The sequence below is a fragment of the Caretta caretta genome, chromosome 2, assembly GCF_965140235.1.
Source record: "Caretta caretta isolate rCarCar2 chromosome 2, rCarCar1.hap1, whole genome shotgun sequence".
NCBI classification, from domain to species: domain Eukaryota; kingdom Metazoa; phylum Chordata; order Testudines; family Cheloniidae; genus Caretta; species Caretta caretta.
Window position 1 is genome coordinate 271,117,066 of NC_134207.1, and position 16,031 is coordinate 271,133,096.

General features: G+C 61.8%; 1 protein-coding gene across 4 annotated transcripts in view; it reads left to right on the forward strand.

The window, feature by feature from the left end:
* AGAP3 (ArfGAP with GTPase domain, ankyrin repeat and PH domain 3) overlaps nucleotides 1–16,031 on the forward strand; it is a 258,069-nt gene that overhangs the window by 109,515 nt on the left and 132,523 nt on the right. For all 4 annotated transcript variants that reach the window (XM_048841958.2, XM_075126135.1, XM_075126133.1 and 1 more), the window contains exons 2-5: nucleotides 1,717–1,775; nucleotides 11,747–11,834; nucleotides 12,096–12,181; nucleotides 14,083–14,224. In XM_048841958.2, the coding sequence (XP_048697915.2) occupies nucleotides 1,717–1,775; nucleotides 11,747–11,834; nucleotides 12,096–12,181; nucleotides 14,083–14,224 (375 nt within the window). The remainder of the gene's footprint in view (nucleotides 1–1,716; nucleotides 1,776–11,746; nucleotides 11,835–12,095; nucleotides 12,182–14,082; nucleotides 14,225–16,031) is intronic.

Below are 16,031 nucleotides of genomic sequence, written 5' to 3' on the forward strand. Positions count from 1 at the left end.
AAGCGCACGGAGGGGCAGAGGATGCTGAATGCTCTGAGGTCAGACCCAGGAAGGTGGAAGCTGTGTGAGCTGTGTGTCCTGCAGACAGGCTGCTCACAGAAAGGCGACTGCCCCAGAGTCCTGACTGGCTTCATGGGGAGCAGTTCCAGAGCATCGCCCAGGGACTCTGTGACACCAGACCAGGCCCCTTTGCTGCTGTTGCACCATTGCCATGGGGTGCGTGCCTGCCACGCTGCCCCCCTGCATGTACAGGAGACCGAGGCTTGCCCGGGGGGCTGGGCCAGAAACCCTTCTGTTGCTGGCATGTCCTGGATTAGGCCTGCTGGCGCTTTCCTGCTCTGCTGGGGCTCGGCGTCCCGTGTGCGGGGTGGCTGAGGGGTGAAGCATCTGCCGGGGCCTGGACCCACAGCTGCTTGACTTGCACAACTGGTTTGGGCGGCACTGTTGTGAGCTTGTTGGGTGGTTTTTTTTTTCTTTTTTTATGGTACGTTTCATGAATTTGCGTGTCATCCTTGTCGGGTGGCTCTTCGGCAGGGAGGAGCCCCAGGTGCCAGAGAACTGGGCTGGTGGGGGCCATTGGATCCCGCTCCGCAGGGCTGGGGGTGCGGGTGCTGTTCTCTGCGTGGGGAGAAGGCGGCAGGCGCAGGGAGGCTGTCTAGCCCGTAGGCGTAGAGGGGCTAGGGTAGGCGGCGGGGGTGCAGGGAAGGCAGCAGCCCCATGGGGAATGGGAGGAGGGCCTGGGCTGAGTGCTGCGGGCCTGGCCAGCCGCTTCCTGGGGTGCTGGGTGCTGCATGGGCAGTACCAGCCCCTCCCCTCCGGAGTTGGCCCAGGCTGGGGAAGGGACAGGGCGAGGCAGCCCCTGGGCTGGCTCTGATGTTGGGTGGGGCTTAACGAGGGGGGTAGCCGAACAGGGGGCAGGGCGGCTGGACAGAGCCTGAGGTGAACAGACTGGCGGGGCTGGAGGGAATGGCCAGTCAGCGAGCGGGAGAAAGTCCTGCCCACAGTCCTGCTGACGCAGCTCTGGCTGCATCTTCCCTCCCCGGGCCACCCCCCCACCTGCCTCTTCCCCTGGGCCAATCCCCCCCCACCTGCCTCTTCCCCCACCGTTGCGTCCCTTCACCTCTGCCATCACGGCTCCGGGTGTGTTCCCCTGCCACCCGGGGTCACCAGCTGTCCCGATTTTGTGGGACAGTGGCAGTATTCGGGGCTTTGTCTCATATCAGCATCTCTTGCCCCGTCCCTGCAGCTCACACCTGCCGTCTGGTCGCCCTGCCCACGGCTCCCACTGGTTTTCCTGCCCAGCGCTGCCATCCCTGCTGTGGCTGTTCTCTGCCTGTTCCTGCCCCCTTCGCTTTCTCCCGGCTCCTCCCTGGAATTTCCTTCTCCCTCCAGCCCATGAGGCTGGGGAAAGGGGGTGCTGCATGGTCCTAGTGCCTCTGGAGGTCACCCCTGCTCAGTTCTGGTCTATGGGGTGCTCCCAGTGCAGACCCGGGACCTACGGAGGCTGCCTCGGTGGCTGCTGGTCTCAGTCACTGCCCTGTGCTGCCCCCTCCATCAGCGAGCGGCCTCTCTGACCCTGGGCGTTGCAGTTCCCTCCCCTCCATGTGTGGGTGGGAGCCCACGGCATCCCTGCGGGCAGGGCAGGGTAGGGACTCTGGGAGCTGAGGACTCCTTTCCCCAGCCAGGGGCTGACGGTCTCTTGTCTCTTTTCTGCAGATTCGTTTGTGAACAGCCAGGAATGGACCCTGAGCCGCTCGGTGCCTGAGCTCAAAGTGGTGAGTGCTTGGCCCAGCCTGCAGAGCCCCTCGGAGGGCTTGTGGCTGGGTGGGTGCATGTTTGTGAGCAGTGGGAGCGAGACCCCCATGCTCTGCGGGAGGTGGGGCAGGGCTGCCATGTGCATGTCCCCTTGGATGGTGTCGTGGGTGCAGGGGCTGGGCGCTCTGGAACCCTGGGAATGAAGCCAGAGGGGGCCTCTGGCTGTGGGACCGCCCCCGGGGCGCGCTCTCACCAGGGCAAGCCCCCTCCTCCTGGGTCTCACCTCGGAGCATTCAGCCCCCTGTTCACACCAAGAGTGCCCCGCAGCGAGTAGGGGACACCTGGGGAGCCTCACACGCCCCCAAAGGGCCCTGCCAGCACTGGCTCCCAGCCAGCGTGGGACACAGACGGGTTATTAGTCGTGGGGAACCCAGCATAGAACAAAGCTTGTCAGCACAGGGAGCAGGAACGTTCAGCCAGGTCCATCTTGGGGGAGGGGATCCGGAGCCCTGGGCTCTCCCCCTGAGTCCCAAACCAGGAGACTGACCAGCTTCCAGCCACCCGGCCTCAGGCACACCCAGCTGCCTCTACTCCAGCCTTTGTGTCTTTCCCGGGCAAACTGGTCACCTGGTCTCCACCTCTCTCTTTGTTCTCTGACTCATGGCAAGGGGGCCCGTCCATCAGTTGCCAGGATACAGAGTGTTGGCCCTGGGGTTCTCTGGCAGTCACGCCTGCCCTCTAGGGAGTCTCTGCAGCGATCACACACCCTTATCCCACCACCTACAGACTTGTGTAACACACAAGGTAAACTGAGGCATGCACAGTATTCATACAAAACATTAAGAAAACTCCCATTTTGTCACAGACAGGAAAGGCTGCTGGGCTGGGGTTGGGTCCTTAGACGTGAAAGCCCCAGGGACCGTTCTGCCCATCCCATACAGCCTCCTGCAGAGCCCAGGGTCTCCTTCAGCCCTGCCCAGCCCATCTGCGGGAGGTAAAGCAGGTGTGTTAGAGAGACTCCCGGTCTGGATTCACCCTGCGAGATGGAGTCTCTGTCCCCCTTCGCCCCGGTCAGCTGTTCCATTGTTTGTCTCCACTCAGCCCCCATCTGTTCCTGGTGCCCTGTGACGTGGTGATAGGTGAGGCTCCTGCAGTGCCTGGGGGAAACCAAGCTCCTCTCCCCTCCCCTCTGCCTTACTGTTGGCTTCTCCATCTCCCACCCCCCATGTGCAGCCTCGCACTGTTCAGGGCCCTCACGTGTGTGGCCCTGGGCATGGCAGCAGTGTCAAGGTACCTGGATTTCCCTCCTGCTGATGGTGTATCTAACACCTGGCCTTAGGATTCGGGACCTGGCCTGGGAGTTGTGGGGGACAGATTCAATTCTGGACTCTGCCACAGACTCTCTGGTGTGACCTTGGGCAGGTCTTTTTGTTCCTGTGAGCCTGAGCCCCATCCGTTCGAGCCTTTTCTGTACACTTCGCTGGGTGTGCAGCATGGCCAGGCTGTGCTCAGAACGGGAGCCAGCTCTCCCTGTGCATTGCACCGGCAAAGAGCTTCTGGCATGGCTAGGTCCTGCCCAGTCTCCCAGGGGCCCTCAGTGGCTGCCCTTTCACCAGCACCGCACCTGGCTGGCGCTGGAGTTGCGTCTGACAGCGACACCTCCGCATGCCTGGGAAGTGTTCTCTGTCTGCATAGAACTTCAGGGATTTTAAGTCTGGAAAACCTGCCCTGTAGTGAGAGACTGGAGAAACTCATTCTGCTTAGCTTAGCAAAGAGGATCACAGCCCAGAAGTGCCTAAGTGGGGAGGAGATTTGATCTCCCAGACGGAGGCAGAACACGAGCCAGTGGCTGGAAGTTGATGTCGGCAAAGTTCAAATGGGAAATAAGCAATTTTTTTCCCAGCAAGGATAACTCCCCATTGGAACAGCTGGCTGTCACGGAGTCCCTGGGCGATGCTCTGGAATTGCTCCCTACGAAGCCAGTCAGGACTCTGGGGAAGTCTCCTTTCTGTGAGCAGCCTGTCTGCAGGACACACAGCTCACCCGGCTTCCCCCTTCCTGGGTCTGACCTCGGAGCCTTCAGCCTCCTCTGCCCCTCCGTGCGCTTCCCACAGCGAGTCCGCCCAGGTGGGGTCCTGGGGAAGCCAGAGGGTCCTGCCCCCCAACTCCGCCGTCAGACGGGACTCTCAGCCAGCCAGTAAAACGGAAGGTTTATTAGATGACAGGAACATGGTCTAACACAGAGCTTGTAGGTGCAGAGAACAGGACCCCTCAGCCGGGTCCATTTTGGGGGGCAGTGAGCCAGACAACCACGTCTGCATGTCACTCCTCGTCCCCAGCCAGCCCCAAACTCAAACTCTCTCCAGCCCCTCCTCCTCTGGGCTTTGTCCCTTTCCCGGGCCAGGAGGTCACCTGATCCCTTTGTTCTCCAACCCTTTAGCTCACCTTGCAGGGGGAAAGGGCCAGGCCATCAGTTGCCAGGAAACAGGGTGTCGGCCATTCTCTGTGTCCAGACCCCTGCACACACCTGCCCTCTAGGGCTCTGCATCGATCATACACCCTTACTCCACCACCTAGATACTTAAGAGCTGCCTAGGGGAAACTGAGGCACCCCCACACTATTCAGAGGAAACATTAAGAACAGTCCCACTTCGTCACACTGGCCTGGGCATGGGATGGGTGTGACGGGTTCCTCCCGGGGCACCACCTGGAACTGGGGTACCGCTGAGCCCCCTGACGCACCAGCCTGGGCTCTCTTTCACACTGTACTGCTGTGAGAAACGACAAAGCCCTCCAGCCTGCATGTTCACCAGCACACATACAGGTAGGGACACACCCAGCTGCAGTTATATGCAGGCTCTCTGACCAGCCCGTGCATAGGAAGGCTACAGTTAAGGCAAGTCCCAGCTCCCCAGGCACTCACCCCCTCTGGAGTATAAACCCAGAATTATAATGTCTTGCACTGCACAGGGAACTGTACAGTGAAAGCTCATAACATTCGCCCCCTCCCTCAGTGTGGAGAGGAATATGCAACAGCCGTCTGCCCCTGTGTAATGATTCCCACACACTGGTTTAGATAAAGCAAAAACAAGTTTATTAACTACAAAAGATAGATTTTAAGTGAGTATAAGGGGTAGCAAACAGATCAAAGCAGATTACCAAGTGTGACGAAGTGGGAATGTTGTTAATGTTTTCTCTGAACACTGTGTGGGTGCCTCAGTTTCCCCTATGCAGTTCTTAAGTATCTAGGTGGTGGGATCAGGGGGTGTGATTGTGGCAGAGCTCTAGGGGGCCAGTGGGATTCTGCACAAAGAATGGCCGACACCCTGTCTCCTGGCAACTGATGGCCTGGGCCCCTCCTCTGCAAGGTGCCAACTGAAGGGGTTGGAGAACAGAGAGATCAGGTGGCCTCCTGGCCCAGGAAAGAGACAAAGGTGAGAGGAGGGGCTGGAGAGTTTCAGTTTTGGAGCTGGCTGGGGAAATGGAGGGAGGCTCAGATGGGGCTCTGACCTCCCTGCCCCCAAGACGGACCTGACTGAGGGGTCCTGTTCTCTGTACCTACAAGCTCTGTTTTGGACCATGTTCCTGTCGTCTAATAAACCTTCAGTGTTACTGGCTGGCTGAGAGTCATGTCTGACTGCGGAGGTGGGGGACAGGACCCTCTGGCTTCCCCAGGATCCCCGCCTGTGCGGACTCACGGTGGGAAGTGCACGGTGTGGACGGGGATGCTGAATGCTCTGAGGTCAGCCCCAGGAAGGTGGAAGTTGTGCAAGCTTCTTGCCCTGGGGAGAGGAGGCATCTCCAGAGTCCTGACTAGCTTCGTAGGGAGAAGTTCCAGAGCATCGCCCAGGGACTCCGTGACAACTGGTGGCACAGGTGGGATGCATTGCACCCCGTGAATGGTGCTTCTTGCAGTAAGTGATTGGGGAGCAGTAAAACGAAGGGGGAGTAACGAGGACCAGGTGTGCTGAAGGCTCAGAGAGGGGCTGTTTCAGGGGGTGAAGGAGCTACGCTTAACCCCTGGGAGAGTGTGACCAGCAAAAAGGACTATTGCAGTGATGGGTTCCGCTTGGAGACTGCGGTGAGCTGTTCCAGGGACGAAGGAGTCTGCCGCTCGACCCTGGCAAAGAGTTGTTGACCTCGAGAAGGGCTGGCACCCTAGGGGTTCTCCCTGGAAACCGTGGGAAGCTGAGAGCATACAGGCCTGTGAGTCCACAACACCTTGGGAAGAGCGGAGTGATGGCCTGTCACCGTCTCCTTAAGAAGGACATTGTAACCCTGTGCAAGAAGAGAGGGTTGTGCATTGGAAAGTTCACCAAAGCACAGTTAATCGTGCAGCTGGAGGAGGATGACCGCTCTAAGGAGCAGACTCCTGACCCCAAATGGGGCTATAGCAGGATCTGGGAGCAGCTGGAGTGGGAGCCAGGCATCGCCAAGACTCCTGTCCCCGACCAGACAGGTCTTCAGGATGGGGTTCCCCATCTGGGGATCGGAGATGGATGGAGCTGAGTGCGAGAGAGCAAGAGGACTGTGAGAGACAGCGAGAGCCCGAGAAAGAGCTGCAGAAGCATCAGCAGCATGAACTGGCGGTGGGGGAGCAGAGAGGCCTAGGGGACCTCCCTGGGGTGAGTGGGGATAGACCCCGGGGGGCCAGTTCCGCAGGGAACCTCGAGACTAAATTGCTGCCCCTGGTTAAGGAGGGGTGGCATGTGGATGCCACCTCACTGCCTTTGAGCAGGCTGGAGATTTGAACCAGGGGCACCCTGCGGAAAAGCCCCGGTGTCTAGCTCCCTTGCTGGGTCCCAAGGCCATAGACTCCGTCAGCCAGATGGGTGGGGAGGTGGACAGGCTCCCACTCCTGACGCCAACCTATATGTCTGTGTGGAGTCTCCTGGGCTCAGGCCCCTCGGACCCCCAGTGGGAGCGGGAGGTGATGGTCAATGGGGAGACATTCCTGGGGTGGTGAGACCCTGGGACAGAGTGAACTGTTGTCAGACCCCAGGTGGTGCAACCCCACCATATGCTGGGGGGCTGTGTGACCTGGGTGAAGGTCCCAGGGATGAAGCCCCTCGCCCTGCCTATGGCCCGGATCCCTGTGCAGACCCAGGAGGGGTCGGGCTGGCTGGTTGTTGGGGTTCTCCAGGATATCAGCTGCGAGTGCTGTTGGGGGACGACTATATCTCTTTGGGACAGGATCCAGGCCCTGCTCCTGTAATGGCTGAGGATTTGAATTTGAATCCAGGGAACCAATTTGCTAAGATGGAAATGGTCAGTGAAAATGCAAATGACCTGGCTGGCAGTGGGGAGGAGCTGCTAAGCTCAGGATACCCACCTGTCTGTAAGCAGCCCCCTGGGGCCGAGTGGGATGGAGAGATGCTCCCCACCCCCCTGCACACCAGAGAGGGGGCTCACGCTGGCTCTGATGCAGTGAGGAAAGCAGTGAGCTCGCTGCCTACCCCCACTGGGACAGCAAGGGCAGCGCTGAGCAAGGGGGGGGTATAAGACCCCAGCTGAGGGGGGAGACACAGGCAGTGCAGGACGGCCGCCAACCAGTTTTGCCTGGTCCAGAGGAGCTGCTGTGAAGTGATCCCACTCAGGGAGCGAGCGATCAGGGACAGGGCTCAGCGGGGCTGTGACCCCAGGCCCAGCCCGTGAGAGGGAGCAGGTCCCACTCCCTCCCCCAGCAGCTGAATTCCAGACCGAGCTGCAGAAGGATCCCTCCTTGGAGGAGCTGAGGGAACGTGCTGGCCACAGGCTGCAAACCCCCGTGGGGAAGGCTGCAGGGACAGATCCCCGTGGGAGAAGGGATTCCTGGACCGGGAAGGGGCTCCCCCAGGGGAAGTAGAACTGTGGGGGATCAGGAGGCAGCTGGGGGTGCCCCAGAAGTGTTGCCACTGGCTGTCGTACCTGGCCCATGATGTCCCTCTCTCGGGTCACCACGGGATCCAGGCCCCAGCAGTGGCTGCTGCAGAACTGTGACTGGCCCGGAGTCTGGGACGCGGCCCAGCGGCACGGCAGGTCCTGTGACCCCTTGAGACCCCGGCCCATCACAGAGGAACCTTTCCAGAAGGTGGCCATGGACATATTGGGGCCCCTCAGCAAGGCGACCCGGTCAGGGAAGAAATACGTCCTGGGGGTGATGGATCTTGCCCCCCGCTACCCAGGGGCGGGGGCTCTGTCCTCCACCGAGGCAGACACCAGGGCAGACGCACTGCTGACCATCTTCAGCAGAGGGGGGGTCTCTAGTCCTGCCTTTCGACCTCAAGGGGGTGTCAGCCACCTCCCAGCGCTGGATGGATCGGCTATTGAGGGGGGTGGAGAACCTGAGCCTGGCATACGTTGAGGATATCTTAGCCAGGCCTGGGAGGAACACGTGTCCCAGGTGAAGAGGGGACTGGGTCGCCCCAAGGAGGCAGGACTGACGGTAAAAGCTGAAAGGTGTAAGGTGGGGATGGCAGAGGTGTCGTACCTGGGCCACAAGGTGGGGAGCGGCTGCCCAAGCCCAGAGCTGGCCAAGGTCAAGATGGGGGCTCTTAAGCAAAAGCCCGAATTGCAGCCCTCCAGACTGGAGCATTGGGAGAAATCCCAATCCCAGTTTGAATCCCAGGGGTATTGGGGTGGCAAAAGGGCTGCATAAACTTTCCTACATGCGGCCTGTGAGTGCCATCAAGCACACCCGACCTAAGGGAGGGTGTGAAACTGGAGGGGCCTGGTGTAACTCCCACCAAGGAATGGGAGAGATGCTGGGGCATCCATAGGAACGTTGGTGGGTTCGAACTTCCCCAGGTCACCGGCTAAAGTGACCTTGCTCAGTTCAGTCTCGAAGAGGGGAGAGATGTGACGAAGTGGGAATGTTCTTAATGTTTCCTCTGAATACTGTGTGAGTGCCTCAGTTTCCCCTATATAGTTCTTAAGTCTCAAGGTGGGGGCCTCAAGGGGTGTGATTGTTGCAGAGCCCTAGGGGGGCCAGTGTGATTCTGCACAGAGAATGGCCGACACCCTGTCTCCTGGCAACTGATGGCCTGGGCCCCTCCTCTGCAAGATGCCAACTAAGATGTTGGAGAACAAGAGATCAGGTGGCCTCCTGGCCCAGGAAAGAGATAAAGGAGAGGAGGGGCTGGAGAGTTTCAGTTTTGGAGCTGGCTGGGGAAATGGAGGGAGGCCCAGATCCGGGCTCTGGCCTCCCTGCCCCGCAAAACAGACCTGACTGAGGTGTCCTGTTCTCTGTACCTACAAGCTCTGTGTTTAGACCATGTTCCTGTCGTCTAATAAACCTTCTATTTTACTGGCTGGCTGAGAATCACGCCTGACTGCGGAGTTGGGGGGCAGGACCCTCTGGCTTCCCCAAGACCCTGCCTGGGCGGACTCGCGGTGGGAAGTGCATGGTGTGGACATGGATGCTGAATGCTCCGAGGTCAGCCCCAGGAAGGTGGAAGTTGTGTAAGCTTCTTGCCCTGGGGAGAGGAAGCGTCCCCAGAGTCCTGACTGGCTTCGTAGGGAGCAGTTCCAGAGCATTGCCCAGGGTCTCCGTGATGTCTAGCAAAGCAGATAACCTAACATAATAAAAAAAAAACCACAAACTAAGCTTAATGTGCTTAATGTCATACCCCGTCCTGCAGAGTTACCCTGAGCCAGATTTATCAGGTCATCCGTTCTTCCAAGTGTGAGGCCTGTTTGGGCTCACAGTGGGTGGGGAGGGACGATGTGGAGCAGCACCTTGATGCTGTATTTATCCGTCCACACACACACCTGTCAGGAAAGAACGTGACCAAGTTTACCAAGTTGAGCACTTGGGAGTTCGGAAATGCCAGAAATGAGCCTTCCCTCGTCCTTGGGAGGTCTACTATGGCAGAGAGTTTGTTTGGGTGATCATATGCCACGTTTCCCACAGGACCATGCCTCGTTCTGTGCACGGCTTTCCTAGCTATGGAGATGGAATTTCCTAGCATTTATTTTGAAAAAAGAAAAATTGAGGGAAAAATCCATTCATATGCAACTGTAAGCATCTTTGCCTCAGTCACCAGCAGGGTTTGAACTGAGAATTTCTGGGTGCAGTGCAAACCTCTACCACTTCAGCTAACAGAGGAACTACGTCCGCTAACAGCAGTGGTAGGTTATATCCTCTGTCAAGAAGCCACTAGAGGAGGATGCAAAACACAATGGGTTATTTATACATGAGTAGCCTCACTTTACAGACAGCATGGCTAAGGCCAAAGATATGCAGGTTCTTTCTGCTAGGCAGCGTGGCTAAGGATCCGATTCTGTCACAAAGGTCACAGATTCTGTGACTTTAATGGACCTTAATGACTTCTTCGGTTTCAGCCGGCAGCAGCAGTGGGGCTGGAGCAACTGTCAGCCCCTGCCCAGGAGTAGCAGACTAGGGCAGGAGCTGTGGCGGGGCAGGGTCAGCCCCCGCTGCAGGTGCAGCCCCCAGAGCCAAAGCAGCAACTGGGCTGGGTCAGCCTCCATCACAGGAGCAGTGGCTGGGGCAGGAGCAGCGGCCAGCAGTCAGCCCCCGGCAGGGCTCTGACTTTTAGTGTCCCGTCCCCAGGTATTTTTAGTAAAGGTCAAGGACACATCACAGGCTTCCGTGACTTTTTGTTTGTTACCCACAACCTGTCTGTGACTTTTACTAAAAGTACTCCTGACAAAATCTTAACCTGAAGCAGCCGAGACTTGGGTCTGCTCCGTTACACGCTGTGTTACGCTCCCAGCTCTGCAAAGGAGCAGGCTGATACTGGCCTGCTTCCCAGTGTGGGGCAACGAGGCCTTGGTCAGCAGCAAGGGAGGTGCACGGAGTGAACAGCGCTCAGGAGAAGCAGTGAGGTAAGAACGCTCCTTCTCCTGGCTCCTTGCCAAGTGCTGCTTTCCGTAGGCCAGATGAGGGAGTATAGCAGGTGAAGGGTCCATTTTGTTTTTATGCGGGGCGCTGTTCTGTGGGCAATGCGGAGGGTTCAGCGGGGCGGGAGGAGCATGCTTAGTGCACATGGACAGCCCAGAAAAGGAAGGCGCAAGCCAACACCCAGCTGCACTGGACATGTGCTGTTGGGGACTGTCTGCTCTGCAGGTTAGAACTTGGCCACCTCTGACCGGGTTTTCCCAGAGACAGCGGAAGGTGCCTCCCTGACCCCCGGACTATCCTCTTGCCAACTTTCTAGTACCTGCTGCAGCCCCCGGAGGCACGAGAGCTCTGTAGAGAAATGGCTTTACCTGCTGGCAGCTGAGCTTGCTCTCCAGAAGAACCATTACGGAGACGCCCTGAATGAGCCAGCCAGAAGCAGGCACTGACTTGGCAAATCTCAGCCCATACAGCTCAAGTCTGGGGAAGTCATTAGCAACGGGAAACTGGGGCTTATGGTGGGTCGTGTCAGGCAACCGTAACTCTAGGCAGCGCGGCCAGCCCCACTTGTACATGTGTGCTCTGCTGCTGGCAGAGAAAGGGCAGATCTTACACCCCATTGCCGGGATCCCAGGCAGCAGCTGTGGTCAAACCCAAAGCCAGACGCTTTCTCTCTTTCTGTGCATCAGGAGCTGTGTGACTGGTTGGGTGGCCCTTGGGAGGTTGGTGTGTGGGCTGGGAGAAGGGTCTCCTTCCCTGTGGGTCAGGCGGTGACTTGACAGCAGAGGTGTCCATCAAAGCAACGGGAGGTCGGGGGGCTGGTAGAGGGGGGCTGGTGCTGGGCCTCCATGGTTGTAGTTGAAGCTGTTCCGTGGTACAAAGGGAAGCCCCCTTGCATTCAGCCACCCTCTCTTGAGCCAGCAGGGCTCCAGCATCTGCTCTTCGCTCCCATCCAGTTCCAGGATGCTCAGTGCTCCGCCTGGCGAACCATGGATGGCAAGCTGGGGGGTGCAGTGCCTGGGCCCTCTGAGGTGGGCCTTGCTGCCCCAGCAGTAAGTGTGTGTGTCACCCACACTGGCTTGGCTGATGTGCTGGCCCCATGTCGATTAGCACGGAGAGGGCAGGGCGCTTTCACACACATTTGTGTTGCAGGGCATCGTGGGGAACCTGTCCAGCGGCAAGTCGGCCTTGGTGCATCGCTACCTGACTGGCACGTACGTGCAGGAGGAGTCCCCAGAAGGTAAGGGCCTCTTGCCCTCCTGGGGGCTGTCCCCATGCTGAGCTCTGGGCAGGGGAAGATGGGCTCTGACTCCTAGTCCCTGGCTTAAGAAGTGACCCCCCAGCTAGACTTCTCTCTGGGCAATGCCAGCCTTACAGCTGCCTCCAGGAGCCTGCCCACCTGGCTGCCTTTCATCAGGTGTGTCCCTGGAGGTGTGCGCCCTGCATACCCCCCTCCCTCCCCCCGACCCTGGCTCAGTGCACTGCTTTGCCTTGTCCCCAGGTGGCCGGTTTAAGAAGGAGATCGTAGTGGATGGTCAGAGTTACCTGTTGCTGATTCGAGATGAAGGGGGCCCCCCCGAGCTCCAGGTAAGATCCCCCCTCTCCCCCGCACTAGTCCCGCCCCTTGAGAGCCCTGTGCAAGGAGTAGAGTGCTCCTGGGGAAGGAGTGGAGAGCTCCTGGGGAAGGAGAGAGGAGGCTGCTGGCCGTCAGTCCGGGAAGAGGCATCAGGGGTTTGTGTCTCACAACAGGGTTGGATGGGAGACCAGGAAGCGCTTAAAAACTGCAGGGAGTGGATGGTGGGGTCAGCACAGGGTGCTCTCCCCCCAATCAGTGCTGACCCCAGTGCGGTGTGAGGGGCGTGGGGCTGCAGAGAGCGGGGCAGGGGCTCAGTGGGGCAGGTGCGGGGCTGCAGAGAGCAGGGCAGGGGCTCAGTGGGACGGGTGCTGGGCTGCAGGGCATGGGGCAGGAGCTCAGTGGGGCAGGTGCGGGGCTGCAGAGAGTGGGGCAGGGGCTCAGTGGGGCAGGTGCGGGGCTGCAGAGAGTGGGGCAGGGGCTCAGTGGGGCAGGTGCGGGGCTGCAGAGAGCAGGGCAGGGGCGCAGTGGGGTGGGCGCGGGGCTGCAGAGAGCGGGGCAGGGGCGCAGTGGGGCGGGCCCGGGGCTGCAGAGAGCAGGGCAGGGGCGCAGTGGGGCAGGCCCGGGGCTGCAGAGAGCGGGGCAGGGGCTCAGTGGGGCAGGCCCGGGGCTGCAGAGAGCGCGGCAGGGGCTCAGTGGGGCAGGCCCGGGGTTGCAGAGAGCAGGGCAGGGGCTCAGTGGGGCGGGCGCTGGGCTGCAGGGCATGGGGCAGGAGCTCAGTGGGGCAGGCGCTGGGCTGCAGAGAGCGGGGCAGGGGCTCAGTGGGGCAGGCGCGGGGCTGCAGAGAGCGGGGCAGGGGCTCAGTGGGGCAGGCGCGGGGCTGCAGAGAGCGGGGCAGGGGCTCAGTGGGGCAGGCGCGGGGCTGCAGAGAGCAGGGCAGGGGCTCAGTGGGGCGGGCGCTGGGCTGCAGGGCATGGGGCAGGAGCTCAGTGGGGCAGGCGCGGGGCTGCAGAGAGCGGGGCAGGGGCTCAGTGGGGCAGGCCCGGGGCTGCAGAGAGCGGGGCAGGGGCTCAGCGGGGCAGGCGCGGGGCTGCAGAGAGCGGGGCAGGGGCTCAGCGGGGCAGGCGCGGGGCTGCAGAGAGCGGGGCAGGGGCTCAGCGGGGCAGGCGCGGGGCTGCAGAGAGCGGGGCAGGGGCTCAGCGGGGCAGGCGCGGGGCTGCAGAGAGCGGGGCAGGGGCTCAGCGGGGCAGGCCCGGGGCTGCAGAGAGCGGGGCAGGGGCTCAGCGGGGCAGGCCCGGGGCTGCAGAGAGCGGGGCAGGGGCTCAGCGGGGCAGGTGCAGGGCTGCAGAGAGCGGGGCGGGTGCGGGGCTGTAGAGAGCGGGGCAGGGGCGCAGTGGAGCAGGGCAGGGGCGCAGTGGGGCAGGCCCGGGGCTGCAGAGAGCGGGGCAGGGGCTCAGTGGGGCAGGCCCGGGGCTGCAGAGTGCGGGGCAGGGGCTCAGTGGGGCAGGCGCGGGGCTGCAGAGTGCGGGGCAGGGGCTCAGCGGGGCAGGCGCGGGGCTGCAGAGTGCGGGGCAGGGGCGCAGCGGGGCAGGCGCGGGGCTGCAGAGAGCGGGGCAGGGGCTCAGCGGGGCAGGCGCGGGGCTGCAGAGAGCGGGGCAGGGGCTCAGTGGGGAGGCCCGGGGCTGCAGAGAGCGGGGCAGGGGCGCAGTGGGGCGGGCCCGGGGCTGCAGAGAGCAGGGCAGGGGCTCAGCGGGGCAGGCCCGGGGCTGCAGAGAGCGGGGCAGGGGCGCAGTGGGGTGGGCGCTGGGCTGCAGAGAGCGGGGCAGGGGCGCAGTGGGGCGGGCCCGGGGCTGCAGAGAGCGGGGCAGGGGTGCAGTGGGGCGGGCGCTGGGCTGACGACCGGTATCTCCCCCAGTTCGCCGCCTGGGTGGACGCCGTGGTGTTTGTCTTCAGCCTGGAGGACGAGATCAGCTTCCAGACGGTGTATAACTACTACCTGCGGCTCTCCAGCTACCGCAGCACGGCCGAGGTGCCCATGGTCCTGGTGGGGACGCAAGGTGAGAGGGACCCAGGGCGAGCGCTGCCAGGACACCCCGGCATGCCAGGGCTGGCCGTGCCTGTAAGGGGCTCACAGGGACTCCGTGTGGGGCCTGGGCTTTCACTTCTGGGAGGGCCAGTCGCTCCCCCAACAAGTCTCTCCTGCGCTGGGGTGGCAAGCCCCTCCGGGAACATCAGACACCATGGCACACGGTGCCAGCTGTTGCCTCTCCCTCCCATGCCCCCCCCCCTCCGGGCACCCTGAGGCGTCCCGGCACCTCCCCCACCCCCACTCTGGGCCACCCTGAGGCGTCCCGGCACCTCCCCCCCCTCCCCCCGGGCACCCTGAGGCATCCCAGCACCTCCCCCCCCTCCCCCCGGGCACCCTGAGGCGTCCCAGCACCTCTCCCCCTCCCCCCGGGCACCCTGAGGAGTCCCAGCACCTCCCCCCCTCCTCCCCCCGGGCACCCTGAGGAGTCCCGGCACCTCCCCCACCCCCACTCTGGGCCACCCTGAGGCGTCCTGGCACCTCCCCCCCACCCCATCCCAACTCTGGGCCCCCCTGAGGTGTCCTGGCACCTCCCCCCCACACCACCCCAAACCATGGCCCCCCTGACGCATCCCAGTACCCCTTGCAGGAGGTTGGCGTCGGGCAGAGGGTGGAGAGGGGGTCTCAGGGCTGCACCCAGGGGCTTGCCTAGGATCTCAGCCCAAGCAGGCCCGCATGGCCCAGCAAAGGCCGGTGTGATAGGCGGATGAATCTCTCGGGGCCCTGGGCAGAGACTGAAGGCGGTGGGGGTGGAGAAACTTCTCCAGGTCCTGCCAGTGCCAGGTGCAGAGGAGGAGATGAGTCTTGACGGACCTGCCCAGGCTGGCAGAGTGGGCTCAGGGGAAGGTGACTGGGTGCATGGGGGCTCCCGTGGGCCGGGCTGGCCAGGGGATTTGAGCCGGGAGGCGCTTTCCCGTCGGTGAGAATCGGGGGCACAAGGCAGAAGCTGGCCGTTCTGCAGCAGAAGGGGGCGAACGAGGAGCCTGGGGTACGTCCGTGCTAGCCTGCAGCTGGCAGCCCGCGTCCCAGCCTGGCAGCGGGCCTGACGCTCGCGGGCTCCAGGGATCCTGTGGGCATGGCGGCTCAGGCTGCGGCGTGGGCTCTCAAGCCTTGGTGGTAGCAACGCCTCTCAGACTGCAGTGGCCTAGAGCTGGCGTTAGTGTGACTGCCTCTGCCTCACACAGGATGCTTCACGCAGCCATGAGGCCAAGTCCCGCCTTGCAGGGGTCCCACACTGTCACGGAGTCCCTGGGCGATGCTCTGGAACTGCTCCCCATGAAGTCAGTCAGGACTCTGGGGTAGTCGCCTTTCTGTGAGCAGCCTGTCTTCAGGACACGCAGCTCACACAGCTTCCACCTTCCTGGGTCTGACCTCGGAGCATTCAGCATCCTCTGCCCCTCCGTGCGCTTCCCACAGCGAGTCCGCTCAGGCGGGGCTCCTGGGGAAGCCAGAGGGTCCTGCACCCCAACTTCGCAGTCAGACGTGACTCTCAGCCAGCCAGTAAAACAGAAGGTTTATTAGACGACAGGAACATGGTCTAAAACAGAGCTTGCAGGTGCAGAGAACGGGACCCCTCAGCTGGGTCCATTCTGGGGGGCAGTGAGCCAGACAACCACGTCTGCACTTCACTCCATGTCCCAGCCAGCCCCAAACTGAAACGCCCTCCAGCCCCTCCTCCTCTGGGCTTTGTTCCTTTCCCGGGCCAGGAGGTCACCTGATTCCTTTGTTCTCCAACCCTTTAGCTCTCACCTTGCAGGGGGGGAAGGGCCCAGGCCATC